The sequence below is a fragment of the Peromyscus leucopus genome, chromosome 1 (genome assembly GCF_004664715.2).
Source record: "Peromyscus leucopus breed LL Stock chromosome 1, UCI_PerLeu_2.1, whole genome shotgun sequence".
NCBI classification, from domain to species: domain Eukaryota; kingdom Metazoa; phylum Chordata; class Mammalia; order Rodentia; family Cricetidae; genus Peromyscus; species Peromyscus leucopus.
The window spans coordinates 5806558-5831408 of NC_051063.1; the positions used below are offsets into that span (position 1 = coordinate 5806558).

A 24851-nucleotide genomic window follows, 5' to 3' on the forward strand; every position below is an offset into this window, starting at 1 on the left:
CTCTCTCTCTCTCTCTCTCTGCCCCCCTCTCTCCCCTTGAGCTTTGTGTCAGTTTTCTCTTGGAAGTGTTCCTCTTCCTGAACAATGAATTTCTGGGTATTTCTTGGTGAAAGCTACATGTGATTTCCTCTTGCGAACTCACCAGATCATCAGACAAATCACTGGGTGGAGAGAAGCTATGTAGGAACCGGTAAGTCTTAATCTTAAAAGCGTAAGAAACTATTTGTGCCTGTGCTTAACATTACCCATATTATCACAGATTTGGACGATGCTAGGCCCTTTGCAGCACTTTTGTGAGGTCACCATCACTATCTCCTTTCATACAAAGGAACCGAGGTTCAGAGGCAGAGGCTCCAAACTAATCTTCAAACAAGAGGAAATCGAAGCTTGAACACAGGCATCAGTTAGATACCAGACCCTGTCTCCTAGGCTCCTTCTCTGTTAAGCTCCTGTGCATTCACCTTACATCAGGTTGCTGTATGTCCAACTCATATTCTATAAGATTGGTTCAGTGAGAGACCCTGTCTCTAGACAGTAAGTGGAGAGATGACACCATTCATGTCCTGCTCTGAATTATACATACATGTTCATGGGTGCACACATCTGCACACTCAAGTGTATACACCACACACACACACACAAAAGAAGAAAGAAAAACAGATTGGTTTCAGAATGCATTTCACAGGGATCATGTTGTACCTTACTTCTCTGATCACAGCTCCCTATCAGGAGCTTTTTATACAGAAGCATTACTGGTGGAATAAGCCAAACCAAAAGTGGGTTTTTCAAATCATCACTAAATTTGAGGCTAAAGCATCCCTAGTGCCTTTTGCTATCTATTGGTTTACAAACTATTTACCATGGATCTGTCAGCAATATGAGACTCCAGATCATATAATTAAAAAAATAGTATCAAACAGAACAAGTTCAGGGTTCAGCTCCACCTCTTAGCACTTTTATGACCTCGAACAAGCTTACACCACATCAAGTACATAATGAATGTTAGATGATAACAATAAATACAAACTGTAATAACAACTGCTCATTTATTATATGCCAGGCACTATGCTGCCCCTTTAAAAGTATGTCTCATTAATCCTACAGCAATCCTAATGTCCTCAGTAACCACTCACAAAAACCTAAGGACATCAAGTCACTTGCTCTTGATCGTAGGTACTGCCAATTAGAATGACAACATAATATTAATCACAATCATCTAACTGAAAGGCAGAAGTTGTTTTTGTCTTTTTCCATTTCCATGCATACATGTGAGTTATGTGTACATGTGTTTGTAAGTGTATGAGCACATATGGGTATAAATGCACATGTGTGAACATGTGTGGAGGCCTGAGGTATATTCTGGCAATCATCCTCAATCCCTATTACACCTTATTCTTTGAGGCAGGGTCACTCAATGAAACCCAGCACTCATGGACATGGCTGCTTAATCTAGGGATCCCCTGTCTCTGTCTTCTGAGGCTGGAATTACAGGTGGCTATCATGCCTACTTGGCGTTCATGGATTCTGGGGATTTGAGCTGTGGCCTTCATACTTGTGTGGCAAGCGCTTTAACCACTAACTCAGAGCAGGTGATAGTTATTTTGAAGGCATCAGTGGCCTCTTCCCCTGGACTTAATTCTCCAGTGGAATCTAATTAGACAACAGAAAACAGAAAGGCTTGGCAGACTGCTGCTGGATGAGTTGAAAGGCACAGCAAAACGTTTTGCTTATTCTGCTTAAAAATTAGTCTCTGCCTCACAAGTCCCTGAAGGGTTTTATCATGACTTGTATTAGTTTTTCAGCTTCTTTTTATGAATGAAAAGTATGAACTCAGAGTTGGACTGACCAATAAAAACAAGTTTCTAAGACAATATTCTCAAATCAACTAATTGAAACACTGATCTTCCCCAATCAGAATGTCAATCATAAAAAGAACAAACATGGTAGATCAAGAAATACACTGTTGGTGGGATGTAACTAGTACAGCCTCTATGGAAACCAGTATGGAGGTTCCTCAAAAAGCTAACAGCAGAGCTTGTACATGATCCTGCTACCCCACCCCTCCAAATACACCTGAAGGAAATGATGTCAGCCTGCAGTAGACTACCTCACACCCATGTTTACTGCGGCTATATTCACAATTACCAAGAAAGAGAATCAGCCTATCAACTGATAAATGGATTTTAAAAGTATGTGCATATCAGAATATTATTGAGCCACAAAGAATAAAATACTATTATTTATAGGAAAATTGATGGAACTAGAGGTTATCATGCTAAGTGGGGAAAAAAAAACATGTTACAGCAGTCTCAGTCAACTAAGTATGTTTTCTCATACAGAATTTACACACACCACACACACACACACACACACACACACACACACACACACGACATGAAAGTAGGTGAGGCACTACTAGGAACTTAGAAGAGGGACCAAGGTAGAAAGTAAGGGCATAGTAGGAAAAGTGGCTTCAAACAGAGCACAATATACACATAAATGTCATATCAATCAGCTACTCTGCATAATATACACATTTTAGTGTAGTTCCCAGAAAGAAAGGGCAAAGTACAGGAAAGGAAATGGGAGAGACAGGCCAAAAGCAAATTGCCAAATGACCAGCCAAGTCTTCCTGCCTCACTACTGGAAGAGCCTAGAAATCAGAATCTACCAGCTTGCCTACTTCCCTCTCATACAAACACCCTACCAAAAGAGTTAAAAAGTTCTTAACCTGCTGGTTTGACCTAATGCCTAGATTTGCAAATTATAATCACTTTGAAAGGTCTTAGGCTCTAACAAAACTCAAGCCCAAACAGCAAATCCCTATGCTTCAAGGTTAGTCCCTCTGTAGCTCCTACTGCTCAATCCACACACACACCCTTCCCTAATCTGCTCTCCAGCCAGGCTCCAGAGAACTTGGCCTATTCTATAAGCATGATTCAGATGCTTCAAATGCTGGGGCTGTGTTTCTCATCTCAAACTACTTGAAAGACTTCATGATGCCAAACGTGCAGGGTCACTCTGTAAATGTCTGTTTAATGAATGTTTGAATACAAGTAACTTAAAGAAATAAGCATGCTTGAGTCTGTGTGATATGTGAGCCTAAATAGTCTTATTAAATAAAAACACAGAGTCAGATATCTAGGGTGAAAGTTGAAAGATGAGATAAGCAGAGCAGCCAGCCACCAGAGAGTTCTTACTTCTACGAATCCTCAGACTGAATGGGCCCAAGATCCTGTCTCCACCTGCCTTATATTCCTGTCTCCACCTCCCTAATGCTGGGATTAAAGGCATGAGCCTCCCAAGTGCTGGGATCAAAGATGTAAGCCAACACCTCCAGGCTCTGTTTCTCTTTTAGACTGGTTCAATCCTGTGTAGCTCAGGGTGGCCCTGAACTCCTGATCTTCCTGCTTCCTCCTCCTAAGTGCTGGGATTAAAGATGTGTGCCACCACTGCCTGACCTCTATGATTAACTCGTAGCTACCTCTGTACTCTGATCTCCAGACAAGCTTTATTTGTCAGAACACAAACAAAATATCATACAACAGCTGTGGGAAATGGTTCAGTTGGCAAAGTGTTTGTCTTGTAAACTTAAGAAGCTCAATTCAGTTCCCAAGAACTCATATAAAAACCCAAGGTATAGAGACATGTCTGTAATCCTAGCACTGGGAAGGCAGAGACAGGTAGATCCCTGGCCAGCCAGTTTAGCTTAACTGGTGAGATCTATGCCAATGAAAGACAATTTCTCAAAAGAGATGGATATTCCTGAGGTGCACAAATGTGTACATGTATACATACACACCTAAGAGAGAAATATGCTTCATACCCCCAGCAAAATAATCTCACTTTTTAAGTACACCTATAATGAACTGAATGTTGTGCCTCCACAAATTCATATACTGCTTCTTAATGTAAAGGTATTTAAGTGTGGGGCTTTTATAGGTTACTAGGTCATGAAGATGGACCCCTCATGAATGGGATTAGCTGTCTTTGCTCTCTTTCCACTTTGTGAAGCCACAGGAAGCTGAAGTACTCTGCAATCTAGAAGGAGGACCCCAACATGATCCAATATTGCTAGTACCCTGAACACAAATTTTTAGGCTCAAGAACCACAGCAAGTAAGTTTCTATTATCTACAGGCCATCCAAACTATGTACTTGTGACAGCAGCCCAAATCAAGGTAGACTCCTCAAAAGAAAGCTTTAATGGTACATTTTCCAGTGTGTAGCTACTCAACCTTGCTAATAAAAGTTCCATGTCAGGTCTGTGAAGAGCTAAACACTAAGAGAGCCTAGCAAAGCCAGGTTCTTCACTATGGGACTTCTTGAAGCCTTTAGGAAGATAATGTGCATTCTAAATTTCTGAGAGAGGGCCAGCAAGATGGCTCAGTGAGTAAAGACACTTTCCATCACCCAAGTTAGATCCCTCAGACCCACATGGCCAGAGAGAACCAACTCCCTCAAGTCAAATCATCCTCTGACCTACACATATGCTGAGGCACATGTACACACACATACACTAAATAAATGTAATTTAAATTTTTTAAAAAAGCAGTATCTTTAAACAAATATACTTCTGACCAAAAAAAAAAAAAAGGAAGTTCCTCAAATACTTGATCACAGAGGTTTATGACATCTCACACTCCAGCCAGAATGAGCATTCTTATTGACCAAACAGCCACACCCAACTCCTGCCCTACCCTGTTTAGTAACCGTCCCTGGCTGTGTTTGGGCAGCAATGTGGTCATCTCCAGAGGATGTATCATGCTGGATTCTATGGCAGTCCTAGTGATCTTATCTCTCTGTGAAGTGTTTACTCTCTTGTGTTCCTTCCAACAAAAGCTGACCATGACCCACTACTAACTAAGGAAACAGACTCTAGTCTTTACTCATGGACCAAATCCCACCATCCCCTGCCTTGCAAGGAATACTGCCTCTTAGGGACCCTCCTGTGGTTCAGGAGAAGAGGGAGGACACAGGTACTAGAGAAGATTCCTCGTCATAGAGAAGATATTCTTTAACACATGTGAGGCTCCCGGGCAAGACTGTAGTGACTAGAGACAATGTCTTCTGACATCAACTCAAGTCCACCCCCACCACTGAACAAGAGCAGTCTTCCACTGTTCACAAGTAGAACAACAGGTGGTGTTGTTTGACCCCACTATGAGTCCTTGACTGACAGGTCACACCCACCCACAAGCAGGATTTGGAGTTGTGGAGGCTTATAGCCAGCTTTCCAGGCAGGTAAACACACACTCAAGTTAGCTCTTCAACCCAGTTCTTAACCTAGCAGATGAGCAGGCATGAACTGCCAAGCTCTGTTCCACTCCATTCAGGCAAACTCTGGAGGACCACTTTTCCACACCCACAATCCAGATGGTCAGAAGCCCCCTGAATTTCCCCTCAGAAAGAAAATGATGTCTTTTGCTTCTTTCCTGTAGAATGAAAAGATAAATACAAAAAAAAACAGTAGATACAGAAACTCGGGCACAGTAAGACTGGGGAGGAGGAGGTGTTAAGTATTACTCACTGAGTGTATACATGCCTGGCAATATTCTGGATATTTTATGAGCATAATTGGACCCAACCAATATAACCCTATGGGAAATCATTATATAACTGATCCCAATTCACAGATAAGGAAAACAAGGCTCAGCAGGTTAAGGAACATTCACAAAATCAATAGCTGCTCAGAAGTAGACTGAGATCTGAACCTAAGTATACTCAGCAAAGCCAGAATTTCTGTTCTTGATAATTCTACCACTCCATATTACTGTAACTCCACCCTGTAAGGCCTTCCTGCTCAAAGTACACATGATTCTGTAGGCACATATGACTTTACAAACACGGGACGATAGCATCTTGTTTTCTCTGTCACCAGTAAAACTAAGACAATCAGGAAAATTATAAGAAACAACAAATTTGACCAATATGAATCAAAGGCCTAAAGAAGCAATAATTTTGTTTTTACTCCCAGCTGTGCCCCAAGGTTGGCAATGTATTTAAATTATATAATTTTAAATAAGAAAAGACATCATTAAAATGTTGTCATGTACTTAAGACTTTTCAAATCTATCTTCAATTACATGTAATTATCCTCTGCTGACCTTTTAAAAATCATTTTATCTATTTATTTATTTGATGTATATGGGCATTTTATCTGCATGTATATGTGTACAATGTGTATGCTTGGTGCCCACAGGAGCAAAAAGGAGGCATCAGATCCCTGGCATTAGAATTACAGTTGGTGTGAGTCATCGTGTGGGTGCTGGGAATCAAACCTGGTTCCTCTAGAACAGTGGTTCACAATCTTCCTAATGCTGTGACCTTTTAATATAGTTCCTCATGTTGTGGTAACCCCCAACCATAAAATTATTTTCCTTGCTACTTTATACTTTTGCTACTCTTATGAATCATAATGTAAACATCTATGCTTTCCATTGGTCTTAGATGACCCCTGTAAAAGGGTCATTCAGCCTGGGTTTGTGATCCACAGGTTGAGAATCAATTCTCTAGCAGCACAGCATGGCTCTTAACCACTGAGCCATCTCTCCAACCTCTTTCTGCTGACTTCCTTAATAAGATGTAAAGTCTAGATACTTCCAAGAATTGAAAACAGAATCTCCCTGGAACAATTCTGCCTGCCCATCTGTTCCTTTGCCAGCATTGAAAGATCTGAGGTTTCTTTATTCTTACTGAGGAAGCTGCATTTCCTCGTGTACATTCAGAAAAAAAAAAACACAGGAAGGCTGCCCACCTCAGAAAAGAACTCATCCATGAAGGCTGTATTGTCGATAGCAATCTCCACCTCGTCAGTGTCATCTTCCTGAGTCAGCTGCTTCTGCAAGAGACCAGAACATGCCAGAGTGAGGATAAAAAAACGTGATAAACAGCCACTGTCATTGATGGAGTCATATTTAAACGTGGATAGATAGATAGATAGATAGATAGATAGATAGATAGATAGATAGATAGATAGATGCCTACATATATATATATATACATATATATACATATATATACATAAATTCTCTTTTAAATGAATAAAAATTTAATAATACTCTGGAATTGTCTGTAATTAAATCCAAGCTCTATCGCCTCCTGACTTTGTACAAGAGACAAGCAAGTTACTATTCAGCTTGTTGGGCCTAGGGTTCCCTAACTGTCAAAACATTACTTTATAGACTTAGTTAAGAAATAAATGAAATACCCTGGGGATTGGTACCTTTAAACACAGTATTGGGGAGGCAGAGGCAGGCAGATCTGTGAATTTGAGGCTAGCCTGGTCTACAAAGCAAGTTCCACTACAGTCAGGGATACAAAGAGAAACCTGTCTCAAAAAAAAGAAAAAAGAAAGAAATGAGGTAATGAACATAAACAGATGCACAGGATCTAGTATGCTGTACACTCAACACTGGGGCCTTGGTTGTGGTTCCTTTGTCTGGTTTTGCTTTGTTTTATACTGGGGGTCAAAACCGAGGCCTTCACAAGCATTAGGAAAGTGCTGTCACTGAACTCCACACCCAGTCCAATCTTGTTGCTACTGGTGGTGGCATTTCTGTAATTCGCTTTAGTTGAGGAACCTAAAACTAAGAAAGGTTTAGTAACAGGCAGATTCTAACCTACCCATGCTGTTCAAACAGGTTCTAATAAGCTGCTTCAAAGCATGAGCTGCTGATCCTCACAGCTGGAGCAAAGATCTTCCTGTGTTTAGAAACCACCTATTGCAAAGAAAACCATGCTGTTCCCTATCCAAGAGCTCGTGTTTATAAGGAAAAGGAAGTTCTTCCCCAGCCCCTGAGCAACCTCAAGGAGTGCAAACCTTCTCAAACTCATTCACCTTCCTCCTCAGAATTACAAAATGGCTGTAGAGAGGAAGTGACTCCATTCCCATCCAGCAACAAAAGCCTGAGCTGTTTCTACACTCTTCCGGATTGCTCTCTCCCAGACAAGCGCTATCCAGGGCACTGCAGACTTCTAAGCACACTCTCACACTGGCTGTGGGGGGGTGAGGGGCAGGAAAGCGCTACACTTGCTTCATCACACCCTTCAACGACTTACCCTCAACGGCTCAAAACTCCACAAGCAATGAAAACAGCCAGGCCCCACAGCACCTGTTACCACCCCCACAAACCCAAAACATTCCCATAGAAATCTGCGACCACCTGGGAAATCTCATTTTCTGTATGGTCTGGGACAGTCAGCATCCCAAACTTCATAGCTATCTATATTCAAGAGAGATGCTGAATCTGAGGGTCCTCCTACTCATTCCACACCTATCTCCTAAAAAACTCAACTAATTATATCCTTCTGACACTTAAGGTCATATAATGATAGCTCATCTCCTAGAACCAAAATCCCTTGGCCCAAAAGAACCCACAAGGGCCTTTAAACTCCAGCCACACCCACACTTATTCCTCAATGCATTCTTGAGATCAGCCACTTGAGATTGCTTACATTTCTGGTCACATCGTTCCTTTATATGTAACATCTTTCTTTCCATGCTGCCACACAAGGATTCTAACAAAAACGCATCTGTCCAACTACCAAAATCTTATTCATCCTTAGACTTCCCTTCGGATAGCCTGATTCCTGTCTCTCCCATGCAAAATTCAAAACCTCCCTTAAGCTCTCACCACTCTGCAAAGACCTTCCATAGCAACCACCATGGCCTACTGTTATCAATCTGTACCCAGTGACCATAAGCTCCTGGATCTGGGTTACCATGTGTATCTGTTAGAATACATTCATTGGTGTGTCTGCCTGCCAGCCCAGGGTACCTTCCATGGAATGCTCTTTTACCCTTCCCACCTGATTTTGGGAAGGCCACGGGATCACTCAAGCTCCCTAAGGAATCTGTGTTGTGAGAAGAGCCTGAAAGAAATGAAACCTAGTGAACCAATGGCAGCGCCCGCCTCTTCTGAGCCCCTCCTCCATTGGCTACAGGCAGATTCTACAGATCTCCCCTTGTGTTCTTTCAGTTAGCTCAACAGTTCTTTTGCTCATTTAGCCAAAATCAACCTTATCACCTGCAGTTAAAGTACAACGCCATAATTGTTGTAGTGGTTTGAATAAGAATAGCCCCAGAGGCTCATATATTTGAATGCTTAGACACCAGGGAGTGGCACTGTTTGAAAGGATTAGAAGGATTGGGTGTGGCCTAGTTGGAAGAAATGTGTCACTGGAGGTAGGCTTTGGGGTTTCAAAGGCCTCTCTCTCTCTCTCTCTCTCTCTCTCTCTTCTCTCTCTCTCTCTCTGTGTGTGTGTGTGTGTGTGTGTGTGTCTGTCTGTCTGTCTGTCTCTCTCTCTCTCTGTCTCCCTCTCTCTGTCTCTCTCTCTCTCTGTCTCTCTCTCTGCCTACAGATCAGGATGTAGAACTCTCAGTTACTTCTCCAGCACTCTGTCTGCCTGAATGCCACCACACTCCCTGCCATGATGATAATGGACTGACCTCTGAAACTGTAAGCAAGGTCCAATTAAATGCTTTATTTTATAAGAGCTGACTTGGTCATGATGTCTCTTCACAGCAATAGAGCAGTGACTAGGACATTTGTCAATAATTTATTTCATGTTTCCCAAGTATTTAACAGAAACTGAATTACTTCTAGCTGAATGCATTCACACTAGCCTGCAACCTCAATTCACACATCAGTTTCCAATGTTTGAGACCAAATGTTCTATTACTCCACATCCCTCAACACCCAAGCCTCTCAGAGGCCTCCACAGGATCTTCTCTCCAAGGAAGACACACCTGCACTATTTCCTAGAAAATACAAAGCTGTTCTTCCTCTAGGAAGTTAGTAAGCTTTTATCAAGAGCATCCTTTTTTAAAGGATTTGTTTACTGATCTATTCATGTGTATGGGTGCTTTGTCTGCATGCATGCCTGTTTAACACTTGTACACAGTGCCCGTGGACAATAGTAGTGGATGTTTTATCTACTGGTATTGGAATTACAGACAGCTGTGAGCACCACTATAAGGGTGCTCAGAACGCAACAAGGATCCTCTGTAAGAACAATACATGATCTTAACTGCTGAGCCATCTCTCCAGCCCTGAGAATGTTCTTTCCTAAGAGGTGGTCTATCAGCTCCACTTGGGAAAAGACCTCAAGTATGTATCTGATACACATATACACATAGATACAGTCACGTGATGTCAATTCAGTGTCCAAACTGGCACACATGCTAACGACGTAAGAAGAAGCTGCCTCATGAATGGATCCAGGGAAGTTTCCTGGATGAGAAAGCAGACACTTAGTGGTTGTCATAACATGAGCTTCTGAGACTAGATAGTGTACAAGGGCAGCCAGATGCCCAGAATGGTTCTTGGCTTTCAGCAGGCTTGAGATAAGTGGCCTGATCCACCTTTAGTGAGAGAGTTGTGGGCGCCATGGACCCTGGCCCCCGGCCCCCGACTGGGAGTGGCTGCAGCCTTGCTTGCTTGACCTTGATCAGATGTCCTCCCTATTCAGATTCCCTGCCGGTATCCACCCTTCTGAATGCTTAAGGGAAGTTCCTTGTTGTGTATCCTGCATTTTGGGCGTTAACTACTTAGATGCAAGAATATAGAACATTGAGTCTGGAATGTGGACCATTGACAGCGAACTTCTGCCCTCCGGGGGTTCCTCCATTTGTGCTGTAAGCCTGTACGTATTTAAGGTTTCTTCCTTCTTTCAATAAACGGCATTCGACATCCAATCGTACGAATGACTCGCTGTCTCTTGTCTCTATTTTTTAATCCGCAGCCCTTCGCTTGGACATGGTGAACGGTTATCGGTAATGCGGGCGTTACCGCTACAAGAGTGAACTACGAAAAGAAAAAATAGCCCCTGGTAACCTACAAACTCAGTCCAACACCTGTTACCATTCTAGCTGTGAGACCTCACTCAAGCACCACACCTCCCTAATTTTTTTTAAACCATTGTTGGTACTAACACCACACACTTTATTACTTGTATGAGAATCGAAGAAATCACATATGGAGATCTTTTAGCACAATATCGAGCTCCCCCCTCACCAGCACCTGCCAGGTGTCAATTTCCCCATCACCTGGCATTAGATGAAGGCATAGAAAAGCAGAACCTGTGAGGAGAAGGAGACCATCCCTTCCCCTTCCTAAAGGCTGCACTGTAAGACAGATCTGCCGAGACAACATACACCAGGGTTATAATGTGGCCCTATCACATGATAGTCACTGAACCCAAATACATGGCTTAACATCTCTGAGCCTCCACTTCTTCATCTATAAAGCAGAAAATATGTCACAGGACCTTGCTTGAGTAGCAGGCTCTGTACCATTGCAAGTCTCGCCAACCACTTGATCTCTTTTCCAATCCAATTACCTCCCCAACTCCCAATATATGAAGTATCACCTCCAGGACAAAATCAAAGGTCTGCTCTTTAAAACCCTTTAGAAGATGACTATTCCTGTCTTACAGTCAGTCTCCCTGATCAGCACCAAGCACTTTCTGTCCCCACCAACCTGATCCAACATGTCATGCTTACTTCTGTTCCTGGGCTTTCTACTGGTACCATGGTCCTTCATGTAGCTCGTGTGTGTGTGTGTGTGTGTGTGTGTGTGTGTGTGGTGGTGGTGGTGGTTTGAATAGGTATAGTCCCCATAGACTCATGTGTTTGAATGCTTGGCCCATAGGGAACGGCACTATTAGGAGGTGTGGCCTTGTTGGAGGAAGTGTGTCACTGTGCAGGCAGGCTTTGAGGTCTCATATATACTGAATATATATATATATATATATATATATATATATATATATGTGTGTGTGTGTGTGTGTGTGTGTGTGTGTGTGTGTGTGTGTGTGTGTATACACACATGCTCAGTGTGGCAGTGGCTTCTGCTGCCTGCAGATCAAGATGTAGGACTCTCAGCACCATGTCTGCATGCATGCGGCCACATCCTGCCATGATGATAATGGACTAAATCTCTGAAACTGTAAGCTACCCCAATTAAATGTTTTCCTTTATAAGAGTTGCTGTGGTCACGGTGTCTCTTCACAGCAACAGAAACCCTAACTAAGATATATATATATGAGCTCAATGAAGCACTGTAAATGAGCACTACTTCTCACCAGCCTTATTGTGAGTCTAAGGGTCTTTAATGTAAAATAGGACTTTGGGAGTTGAACGTAACCTTAAGGCTGCCTGACACTAATGAAATTACTCTGGATTCTGGATGTCCATCTTCTCAGGCTGAGTTCTTCCCATGTATAGCTTCTCAGTACATAAAGTAACAACGAAATTTAACCCATGTCAGAAAATGCAAGGACAAGGCCATGGTCATGTGTCACCTGATATCACTGGACCCAGAATCATCCTCTGGCTTCTCTACAAAGTATCCCAGGAAGCGGGCAGGGCTCCTTTCCTTCTGATACAGGTGGCTGTGGTAGATCCAGGTTCCTCAGAGTCTGTCCCCCGCTGGGGTAGGGGCAAGGAAAACACACTCTGCCCTTTATCCTCAGCTCACATGACTGAGCTTAACCAAGAGAATATCAGCATCAATATCAACGAATCAAGACATGTGGTAACGAGGATGTTACAGTAGCTGAAAGTTCAGCCACAGGGAGGGAAAAAAAATGTGCAGGAGAACCACAGCCCAGCCACCCACTTCCTCCTGATGCCTCTCCTGTGAGGAGATGAAAGATTCCACCAACGACTCAGGCAACAGCAAGCTACCCAAGGCTTTAGCTCCTTCTCAAGACTACAATGTACTCCAAATGTCAAAGACAACGGGAAGGCTGACTCCTTCTGCACAGACTATCGAGTACTGAGGAGCCCAGAATGCAACCTCAAGCAACTTAACTTGCAATTCTTGGGATGCCTTTTCCACCATCCTGTCTGTCTGACCACAGGTGGCTCTTCATCAGCTCATATAATAAATAAATATACATTGCCCCCTATAGCTACTACTAGGTACTTGGTGGCCATAACACCCTATTTTTTGTACATCATGTCAACAAATCCCATCTACATGCTGTAGCTAAGAAACTGGAGATCTGAAGATAAGTTAGTAAAGGTCTTACAGCTACTGGTTGCAGAAGCCACAGCTTGGGCGTCTGGCCTCTGCCCTAACCCCTTCTTACAGCAGTGCCCCTGCTCAAAGGCTACCGCCAGCAGCGGCTTGGAACATGAAATTGCCAGCCCAGGCATGCAGAAAGTACCCTGTCCTTTGGAGCTATAGGCCTTGGCCACAATACATGTCTTTGTTAAACATTGGTTTTTCTCACCAAGTAAGGAGCTGAGCTCTCCACTGTGGTCTGGGGGGAACCCCCAGGACACCTCAAATGTGCCTCAGAAACCAGCCAGCATAGTCAAGGAAGGGGAGCCCAGAAGATAGGCTCCAGGGCCCCGCCTCCCTCTTCGGTGTGTCCGAGCTTTTCCTTCACTGGGACTTGGGAGAGGGGAAGAGAGGGAGGGAGGCAGAAAACTACTAAAGTAGACGGCAGCTAAGAAGGAGGAAGGGAGCTGAATCAAAAGAGGAGAGGAGACATCTGGTCACCATATCCCCCTCAGGGGCCTAGTAAAGGACTGTGGCTTGTGGGAAGGAGCCCTCCTGTCAAGCACAGAAGAACACAGATCTTTCTGTCTTTTCCCTGGTTGAAATAGTTCTTTACTCCAGACACAGACTCTTCATTATAAACTCAGTTTTCTCCTGACCCGTTTGATTCAGAGGGACGATTACATCTCCTTTTTCTTACCCCAGCTGGCCACTCCTCTAAGGCTGTCTCCTCTAGGACCAGGGTCTGTGGACTCCCAAAGACAGATACCACTCACTATTCTTTCATCTCCTCACAGGAGAGGCATCAGGAGGAAGTGGGTGGCTGGGCTGTGGTTCTCCTGCACACTTTTTTTCCTCCCTGTGACTGAACTTTCAGCTACTATAACGTCCTCATTACCACATGTCTTGATTCTTTGATATTGGTGCTGATATTCAGATTGGACACACACATGCATACAGCGGTCCAATCTGAGTACTCTATTGCCGTGGAATAAACCTTTTATACACTGTGAAGATTTAATAAAAAGCTGATTGGCCGGTAGCCAGGCAGGAATTATAGGTGGGACAATCAAACTGAGGATGCTGGGATGAAGAAGGGCAGAGTCAGGAGAGTTGCAAGGAGACCAGAGAAGAAAGATGGACATGTCACACTGAGAAAGGTACCAACCCATGTGGCAAAGCATAGATAAGAAATATGGGTATAATTCAAATGTAAGAGTTAGCTAGTAATAAGCCTGAGCTATTGGCCAAATATTTATAAGTTATATTAAGTCTGCATGTCAGTTATTTGGGAAGTAGCTACCAGTTATTTGGGAACAGGCAGTTGGGACAGGAAAACTCCACCTACACCCTGTCCCTTTTCTTTGATTTAAGGAGCCAGAAATTCTAAGTGAGTATGTGGGCTCTCAGTGGGTATCCAGTGCTCTCTGTTCCTCCAATGAAAAGTCAGATGAGCCTTTTCCAATGCCCAGTTCTCCCAAGAACAATGTTCTTTATTAGCAAAATCATCCCTGAGAGAATACTTCCTCTTTTCACTGAATTTCATCTTCTGCAACATTCTTATCATATGAATAAAGAGGAAATCAGCAGATAATGATACCCTAGGTAAGCCAACTGCTTTTCCTTTCAGCATCTTATTCTAGCTGAGCAATTGAAAGCAAAACATTGGCCCTACCTGAAAGGAGGTGACACTGAGGAATAAAGTCATTATCAGATTAGGTCAACACCAGCAAGCCAGATGTCAAGAGCCAAAGTCCCCAGGACACCTCATACTTTGTCACAATCATGACAGTAGATAATATGTATGTTTATTTGTCACAGGCACTTCCATGACTTCAAATGTTATTTAAGTCACACATCAACCCTCTGAGGGACAAATATTACTTTCCTCACTTACAGATGTGGTAACTGCTAATTAGGTTAATTAATTCATCCAAAGCAATTTAGCCATTAAATGGCTAAACAGGACTCTGTTAGCAGAGCTATGGGAGCCTCTGCCCATACTCGCTGTAGTGCCTGAAAATGCCTCTCTACAGTCTCAATGACACATCTTCACTTATTTTAGAGGATGCTACAAAATCCATAAATCTAAGCTGGATGAACCTATATCCTCAAATGAAAGAGATATCCTGCATATATTCCCTACCTCTGTTCATGAATATGGAGATACACAGGTACGTCTGACTTCCATGGTGAAGACCCAGGATGGCCCTTCACAGCTATGAGCTACCCTCTTGAACAGGTTACTTCTCTCTGCCTCAGTTTCCTCAGTGTAACATGACCAGGACATTCTGCTCACAAAATTCTTGTGAGGATCAAAGCAGCCATTACATACAAAACAGTTAGAACAACACACATTACATGTGACTCCAATGCCAGTTCTCAGAGATGACAGATGAGGAGGGAAACTCACACAATCAGAATTTATTTCATTTATTTTAAGCCTTTCGTCTTTCTGCTATATGAGTTTTTTAAAAAAAAAAAAAAAAAAAAACCTCTGATTTGTGCTCCAGCCATACTCTCACAAATTCACTGTTCTTATTTTCATTCATTCAATACTTTGTCCTTTTTATTTTGGTTTTTATTGTGTTATTTTGAAAGAACTTATGGAAATTCCAACATGGGAAAACTGGGAGACTGTTACTGTATCATTATTCTAAGACTATCATTGACTCATATCTTGTGGAATTGAACATTTTCTTATGTCTTAGTATAGGGTCAACATTTCTTCATCTTCTATATATGTTTCAAAATACCTTCCATTCAGCTTGTGAAAAAAAACCCTGAAATCCCATCCCCACTTGCTGAGTTACTGCCTACCTGGTTTTGGGTCTCAAGACCTAAGCTAGATCCAGAGTAGAACAGTGAACATTCTCATGAGAGGAAGGAGGTGAAGGGAGGCCTTGTGGGTAGATATTACAGCTGCAAGTGGTTAGAAAGGCTAATACGGAACAATGGTCATTCTGGACTTCTCTTTGATATGATCTAAGCTTTACTACTACATTACCTTGGAGGAGGATCTCAAAGTTTCATAACCAACCACCACACCCAAAATACTCTCCTTCTCCCCTAAGGGCTTATGTGTTCCTGCATTCATCCAACAGGAAGAACGTCTAACATTTGCCAAGTAATAGTCCAAGTGTTGGAGACTCACAGGGCAAACTCAGCATCCCTGGCTCCAAGTTCTCTCCGGCTAAACTGGGACACAGCTGGGCAAAGAGATGACTCCAATACTATGAGGAAGGGGACAGCAATCATAATGAGAAATTATACACAGAAGACAGGGTGCCCAACCTCACACAAACATTGAGAGCCTTTCAGAGACGGGAACTTATAGGAGACTGTATGCAGAGCAACATTTTGAAAACTGAGTGGATTTACTCAGAGGAAATTTCCAGCAAGACCAGTCTGAGTGAGAACACCACACCCTGTATTCACTCTCATCCTTGAAGCCAGGAGAAAAAACTCACAAAATACTTTCTTCTTCTTCCTCCTCCTGAGCTCAGCTTCCCTTTAGCTTTCAACCCCTGTCCCAGTCTCCTATCCCTGACTTTCTCTCCCTTCAGTCCTGGCCCCTGAATATCTTTCAAGGACACAGAGAGGAGGAAAGAGCTGACAATGTCTTATTCCCTCCTCGGCTCTCTGCTGGATCCTTCCTTTCAGCCTATCCCCTAACCTCTTTCCCAGCATGATCCTTCTACAATACTCAAATCACAGCTACAGCAGGTAGCACTGACTGAACACTGGAGAAGAAGGCATTCCCAAGGTATGCACTTTCTATTTATCATGACATTTAATCCCTGCACCAATCTTCCAGGTACTAGTGGCAAAAGATGCCAGCTACCCTGCCAACAGTGTGTGCCTGAGCCAGGGGAGCCTGTTCTCAACCAGCTTGGAGAGATTCCCTAGCCCCATGCCCACTCCAGCTGCAGCATGTAGCCCCGGCCCAGGGACATGCATTTCCAAAGCACTGCAAAGCAGATGCCATGCCAACAAAGTCATGAAAAACCAGGAAAGACGAAGAAACTGTCTGGAGACAGAGGAAGCTAAGGAAGCATGAGAAGTAGACACAATGTGGTGTCCTGGCTTAAATCCTAGAACAGAAAAGGGATTTTAGTAGGATAACAAAAACACCCAGATAAAGCCTGGTGTTCAGTGAGGAATCTGGTACCAGTATCACTTTCTCTCTTTGATGAATGTACATTGAAAAATGAGATGTTAACAAGGGTGAAACTGGATGAGAAGAAAGGATCTCTCTGTACTATCTTTAATAAATCTGAAAGTATTTTTTAAAAAAGAAATTATTTAAAGAGCTAAACAAACCTCATGCCATACCAAGCTGCACTAACCCAGACAGCTGGCGTACCCAGACAGTACACGCTCTACTAATCTCTTTAGGTGGGAGCTGAACTTCACTCTGTCTTCAAACACGCACACTGGGAAATGTTGCCATAGAAACAGCCAAAGGCCACAAAGCAGGGTGACCTAACAGGAAAGGCAGTGGTGGGAGAACACCGAAGTTGGGCCATACACAGAGGAGCTAAAGACAAGGTTTATCTGGGACTACAAAACCTGCATGTAGGTAAATCCATCAACAGCGTAACTCCGTTCACTTACTGAATGGTTTAGTATTCAGCTTTTTACGCTTCAACTGGGAAAGAAATAAATGATGTATGTGTGGTCTGCTTTCTTCCAGGGCCCAGACCTGACAGGACTGGAAGCTCCGAAACTGCAATACTCACAACATATGGCTATGTTTGTATCAACAAAATAAAGAATCTGTGGGAGTCAGGGAAGGCACAGTTATGTACTTAACCTGGGAAGCTTTCCCATGTGATGACACCAGACTCTAGCCTCAGGATGAGAGGGATTTTACCAGGGGAAAAATGAGGTAGCTAGGCTTTCTCTTAGGTATCCACATATCCGTCATTGTCTTTCTGATCAAATACAGCCTCCATGACATCCTGACCTGGAGTTTTGGTAAAGGGAAGAGCCTTGGAGTTCATCTACCCTGGGGATGAAGCAGTGACTTTTGGCTTCATTAGCAAAGTCATGGATTCCCTGAGTCAATGTTCTACTCCAACCAGGTAAAGTTTCACCAACTACAGGGAGTAGAGCAAGAATGTCAATCATAATAATGAATGTATTACTTATCCATTAAAGAATAATAATAATAATATATTATTCAATAAATAATAATGAATAATATTTAAAATGTGTAAGGGATGTATAAGAGCCGAGCAGGCAGAGAAGGTATAACATGTGACTACCATGCAGAATGCTGGGGACTGGTACCCCAGGGTCCTTTCACTATCTCTTATTGCTTGGGGGGGGGGGGGGAAGAGGGTACACAGTGCAGTGGGAGGTGGTCTGATACAGTGTGGGAAATAATTCAAAGAGGCAAAACAAACGTGTTCATTCTTGATCCCACCACTTCCCAGCTGAGGGTGGATCTCAATCAAATCCAAGCCTCACATCCCTGGCCTGGAAAGGAGAAATGGCATACATCACCGCCTCACCTTAGAGAATTGAGAGGACTGGAGAGAAGATGTGCCAGGCATCAAACCAAAACCCTGCCCAATAATAATCCACTCAATAAGTGATGCTTGCTGTAGTTCACAGGACAAGTCTTAAACAGAAGATACAGAATACAAAGAGTAATTCATGAAAAAACTAGTGAAGCTGGGCATAGTGGCTCACAACTTTAATACCAGCCGTTAGAAGGCAAAGGCAGGCAGATCTCTTTGAGTTCAAGCCCAGCTTGGTCTACACAGTGAGTTCCAGGACAGACAGGACTGTATTGTGAGACCTTGTCTTAAATACATACATACATAAATACATACATACATACATACATACAATACATACATAAAAGCTAATGAAGTTAGTGGATGGTGGTTTCAAACCTACTCCGTGGTAATAAGTTTTTTAAAAAACACTACTTAGTTTCAAAACAACATAGAGCTAATTAATGCAAGTGGCTGGACTGGACAGAGTACTCTAGGCTGCAGTTAGGGACGAACGAACGAACAAACTAATGAATCCTGTAAAGAATGGAGTTGGGAGCGGGGCAGGAATAACAACAGTAGGGAGGAAGCACTGGGAGGGAGAGAGGACAGTATGGACGCGCTCCTGCCAGTCCCCTAACCTCCCCCCAAGCTCACAGGAATAAAAATAAAATTAATCCCCTTCTCTCATCCAAGCATTTTCTCTCTGGCCTCCAGCTGATGGGTCTATAATCCCTACTCAATCCCTATCACTCTCATCTCTGCTCCTGTCTACTCACAGAAAAACAGCCCTCGCAGGAAATGAATCCTCCCTGGTACAGGGAGGAGGTGAGGAGGGAATTCAGACTGGTCAGAAATCCTATTACTAAAGAAAGACGGAATCTCAACAAAGGGCAAGTTGGTATGGTAAGATTTATTATGATCCAAGGCACAGAGCAGGGATAGGCAAACACTCACTTACTGACTAAACTCAACTTTAAAGCAGAAGCACAGCCCCTTATTTCTGACAGGATTACTACACATTACCCTAAGGAACTCAGTTACTGGCTACTCAGTTTTCATTATGAGGTTTTACTTTGTTTCTCTTCCATGAAATACATTTGTTTCCCCTCCTTGACCAATTATTCTTTAAGGTTAAGGACTTTGTACAATAATTCTGCCAAACCTCTTATACAGCAGGATACAAGCTAAATATGGTGCTAAAAGTTCTGATTATGCTGGCCAGGATGTACTGTAAATACACACACACACACACACACACACACACACACACACACCACACACCACACCACACCACACCACACCACACACCTCTTTTGATGTTGGCATGCATGTTTTTATGTTCTTGGTGCTTTATATATGAAGCACTCACCAAAGACAGAGAAAATCTAGGATCCACACCTTCTTCCAAATAAATTCTATTTGAAGAGACTGCATTAGATTTGAAGAGGAGCCTCCATTGAAAAACTACTGCTGGAATAGCACGATTCATCTCCTGTCTCCCAGAGGCCAGTCAGCAAGGTCTTCCTACTGTTGCTTCTGTCACAAGAATCACACATCACACCGTCTAGTCCTCTGTTCTCTCTACCCAACTGTGAACTTCCTAAGTGCCAGAAACAAATGCTGCTCGAGACTACATCCCAGCATCGACTGTGGGGCCTGGCACACAACAGGCACTTAGCAAATGTTTACTGAATATAAACAGGAGCACAGCAGAATTGTCCAGCAGATTCAAAGTTCAGCTAGTAAAACGCGCATGAGAAGAACAGAAGGGCTGCGTGCAGTCACGGCACGTTCCCAGAAAACTTCAAGATCAACAAGAAAACGCTGATGGGAGCCCCTGAGGAGGAGCAGTCGGGAGATAAGGTAAGCCAGGTCCTGTGACTACAGCCTTAGACCCTTAGGTTTAGGGAGGACATTGCTCCCAGGGAGCTAATTATGGACAGCTCACATGTACTATAGTAGATAACCATCACTGATTGTCACAGATTATCTCTTTTACCTGTCCAGGGCCCCTGGGGGAAAGACTGATGATCACCTTGACAGGTGTGACTCTGGTGCCTCAATCCTTGGGGACTCCAGAACAGTAAGACAAAAAGCATTTCACAAAACCACACACTCTCAGGGTTCATGGAGGTCTTCAATCTCACACTTCTTCCCTCCCTCAAGAGACGCTCAAAGTCCTACAGCACTCAGCACCTCAACAATCTTCCTGCTTGCCTCTCATGCTAGAGGACTCAGTACCTGTTCAGCTGGCCTGCCCAATTCTTAAGCAACCAATTACATTTTTTTTTCTTCTTCTGAGACAGGGCTTCTCTGTGTAACAGCCCTGGCTGCCCCTGGAACTCACTTTGTAAATCAGGCTGGCCTCGAACTCACAGAGATCCTCCTACCTCTGCCTCCCAAGTGCTGGGATTAAAGGCATGCGCCACCACACCTGGCTGCTAATTACGTTTTGGTTTTTTTGTTTGTTTGTTTGTTTTTTGGGATTTTTTTTTTTACTTAAAGATTTCTGATTTCTACCCATCAACCCCACATCTTTCCCGCCTATCTACTCACGGCCAAACTAGTCTCAAGCACATGACACAGCCCCCGCTATCTGAAGGCAGCCATCACCCTCTCCCCCCTGGGGTTTAGAAAGACATTGCACAGGCTGCTCAATGGGAAATGTGTTGCATTCAGGTTAGCAAATGTTTTTTGTAGATAACAGGAATCAGAGAGGGACCATGCCCTATCTTGTTGTCAAAAAGGAGGTTCCTGGGATAAGGGACAGGAAGAAAGGGATGATACACCACAAAATGGTTGATAATGCACAGAAAGTTTAACTTTCTTCATGGAAACCATTAATAAGGGCAGAAGCATCTTCTGAGACCAACCGATTTTTGTTTTACAAAGGAAGCATCAAGAAGCTCAGAGGTGAGAGTACCTCCTTTTGACGCTTTGATAATGATCATGCTGTCAGAGCGCCTTCTAAATATGTGTGTTTATGCCCATAGACTAGTGCTGCTCCCAACCTTGGTCAGAGACACTCCTTGGTGCAGTGGGCAGCAGTCACTGCAGAGTCTCCTAACTGGTCGGTGCTGGGAGTGAGTTGACAGTTGGGTGCTCAGCCCTAGCTGGGACATTTTATATCACCACCATCCAGACTCATGGGATAGAGTGGAAGAGGAAGAAGAAAAGATGTAAGAGCCAGGCTGGGGAGAACTGCGATAAGATGCTGTCTTCTGGACATGACATGACTGTAGCACTCAAGAACCCACAGACAGAAGTTGTGATGGCCTGCACAAAATCTAGTCAGTCAACATTCCATCACCTACCAACGGGGGTGGGTTCATGAGGCTCCACCCCCAGGTGAGGAGCTATTGGCAGCTGATGGCTTGTAGGAAAGTGGGAATCTTTTTTCTTCCTTCTGGACCTGGTCGGCTGCCCAGGCTCTGGTAGAGGGCCCCATACTCATTTGCATGCAAGCTGCCCTTTACTGGACTCAGTCAGCTTTATAAAAAATTTTTAAGAGGAAAATAAAAGAAAAAAGAAGACATGAAGGTACAAAAGGGGGAGTATTATTGGAAGTTATCAGAGAATAGAGGAGGGAGTATTTGGGTCCAATGTGATCAAGATACGTCATCTACGTGTATGAAATTGCCAATGAGTAAATAAACACAATCAAGAAGCAGCAGAGGGGTGGCAGCAGCACAAGGTGAAGCTGCAAAAGGACCCCAGCTGTTAAGTGTCAGGGCCTCAATTAGAGAAGTCTTTGAACCTCAGCCCAGTCCTCTTCGCATGGCAGGGCTCCAAAACAGGACAGCAGCCTCCCTGTGGTTTCAGAACACTGCCATAATAACAGCACCACCACATAGCATCACTTTCACTCCATTCCAATGAGTGAAGGGAAGAAACGCATCATTAGTCATTAGCCCTGTTTTACAGGGGTTGACCCTGAAGGACTGAAAGGCATAGGGATTTGCTCCCGTTCCCTGGAAGATGCCCTATTCTTGGAACTCAAAGCTCACTTAAGACTACCCTGTTGAAAAGAGCCAGGGAGTATCTTAGTCCAGAAACAGATTCCCTAACTAAAGGAAGGGGGCTGCCTCTGACTGCTGTTCAGCTTTGAGCTCTTTGAGAGGGGTCATCCCCCCTACCCCAGAGTGAGCTCCAGCTTCCCCACCTCTAAAACAGAGACAAGTAAATTGTGCACTTTACTTAACAGGATGCCCTGAGGCTCAAATGTAAAAGAGCAAATTGGGGGCAGAGGCTCACTCCCACTAAATAAGCAACTGCCCCTTCCCTCTCTCGTTTCTCCTAAGCCTACACTGCAGCCCAGTACCCAGAGCATGTGAACGCATCGGGAAGATCTCACCCTAGTAAGGGAGGAGAAAGTAAAACAATTACAATACCAACCCGCTGGCCACCAACATTTCTATTAAAAACAAAAAAAAAAAAGTTATGAGCATAACACTTACTATGTATTAAGTCCTCTTAATACAGGGCTCTTCTGCAGGCTCGCTTGCTTTTAGCTTGCACAACTACTCATTTTACAGATAACAAAACTTAAGCTTGGAGTTTAAAGGGTAACCAGTAAGCAGCGGGGCCAGGCAGGACAAAGCCCCAGCGCTAATACTTCCCAACTCTAAGGAGCTCAGTAATCACCTGGGAGGATTCAGTGAGACCTTCACCAGGTCTTGACTGTGCCCTAAGCTGATGCACTTGTAGGCTGGCAGGTAGATGGACTCGCCTGTGAGTATCCAAGGCTGGGCTTTATATTCCATTAAGGGGCAGCCTGTATCACTGGGTGAGTCCCCAAAGTTTCACACTAGCCCTGCCCCGTAGAACGTACTCAATGACTTATTAAATGAATCTATATCTCAAAGTTTCATACTTCAGCACTTCCCTATATCAAGTCGCATTGTGTCATTCCGTCTTCATAACAGACCTATAAGGGAGGGTGATTCTTACTTGACAGACAAGGAAATAGGCTCAAAAGAGTAAGTGACCTAAGCTTTTCATCTTTTGTGCGGCAGACACGACCACAGCTGTCTCGGGGGATGCAAGGAAAAATAAGAGACCACCAGATGGTAGGAGGGGAGCCCATCCCAGCACCTGACAAGCTCACAGCTCCAGAGCTCACCCGGAACTCTCCGGGGATGGGGAAGCCCTGCCCGGTGCTCCAGGAGGGAAATAAGGAAGAGAAGAGGAAGCCCATTTGCGGCACAGTGCCAGGCGGCAGAAGGCAGCTGGTGAGGTTGAGTCTCCTGACCTCACCATAAGCCCCACTGATTTCAAGTACCGGGGTGGGTCCAGCTCTGAGGAACCCTGTCCAGCTTGTGGGGGGAACAGGGATGAGAGGGTTACGGGCGTTCAGGGAAATCGCTGCTAGGTGATGAATCACCAAGCACATGACCCTGCAGGGGAGGGTACAGAGCTCCGCGGGATGAGGCGGGGGCTTAAGGAGAGAGGCCTAGCTCGAAGAGCACCCGGGCGGCCTGGGTTAGGGGAGCTGAGGGAAGCCCCTCTCCCACACCACTCCTCCCGACGGCTGATCCCGGCAGCCCCCGGCCCGCCAGATCCCCAGGTTCTGCAAACTCACGGCCTTCAGCTGCTCCAGCCGGTCCTTCATCCTGGCCCAAGTGCGGGCGGCGGCGAGCACCGCGTCCCAGGTGAGCGCGTCCCAGGTGAGCTGCCTGGAGCGGCAGCGGGTGCCGGCCGGGGCGCGGGAGCTGCTAGCGCAGGCGGAGGCGGGCGGCGGCCGCTCACGAGGAGGAGCGTCCGAGGCCACCGAGGTCCGCCGCGCCGCCCCCTCCGGCCCCCGCCGGCGCCGCGCTCCAAATCCGGCTCCCGGACCAGCGCCGGCTCAGCGCCCGCCCGCCCCTCGACCCGCCCCGTACCTGGGCCGCGCCCCGCGCTCCTGCTTAAAGGGACCGCGCACGCGCTCCAGCGCCACCCGGTGTGTCTTGGCATCCCAAGAAGCAGAAGCCTTGGGGGGGGGGGTCCCCAGCCCCGCAGGGCAGAGAAAAAGAGAAGAGATCCGCCTGGCTTCGACTCCATATTTTCCGTACTGCCCTCCGCGGATTCGTCCCGTTAAAGACAAGCTGGTTCCTGCTCCCTTTGATTGAGGCGGGGGGAAAGGGGTGCAGGGAGGAGGGGGTAATGTTCTGATGATGCTCAAGAGATATTCCGCCTCAAAGAAGGAATCTACGACGTACAGAACTGCGCGGTCCTTAGAGACCGTAACTGGAGAAGAGACGCAGTGGATTCGGCTGCGGCGAGGAATTTGGGGGGTTATGCAGCTGGTGGCCACGGTGCCTCTCGGAGACGAGTAGGCGATTCCGTCACTT

General features: G+C 44.7%; 1 protein-coding gene across 6 annotated transcripts in view; it reads right to left on the minus strand.

Moving 5' to 3' along the window:
• The window catches only part of Stx3 (syntaxin 3), a 43107-nt gene extending 18740 nt beyond the window's left edge, over nucleotides 1–24367 (minus strand). For 2 of the 6 annotated variants that reach the window (XM_028884221.2, XM_037204926.1), the window contains exons 1-2: nucleotides 24104–24353; nucleotides 6757–6840 (exon numbers count right to left, since the gene is read on the minus strand). In XM_028884221.2, the coding sequence (XP_028740054.1) occupies nucleotides 6757–6840; nucleotides 24104–24133 (114 nt within the window). In that variant the 5' untranslated portion in view covers nucleotides 24134–24353. Of the gene's footprint in view, nucleotides 1–6756; nucleotides 6841–24103 lie in introns of all 6 variants that reach the window. The other 4 variants (XM_028884222.2, XM_028884218.2, XM_028884216.2 and 1 more) reach the window with 3 other exon arrangements.
• Nucleotides 24368–24851: the final 484 nt, after the last annotated feature.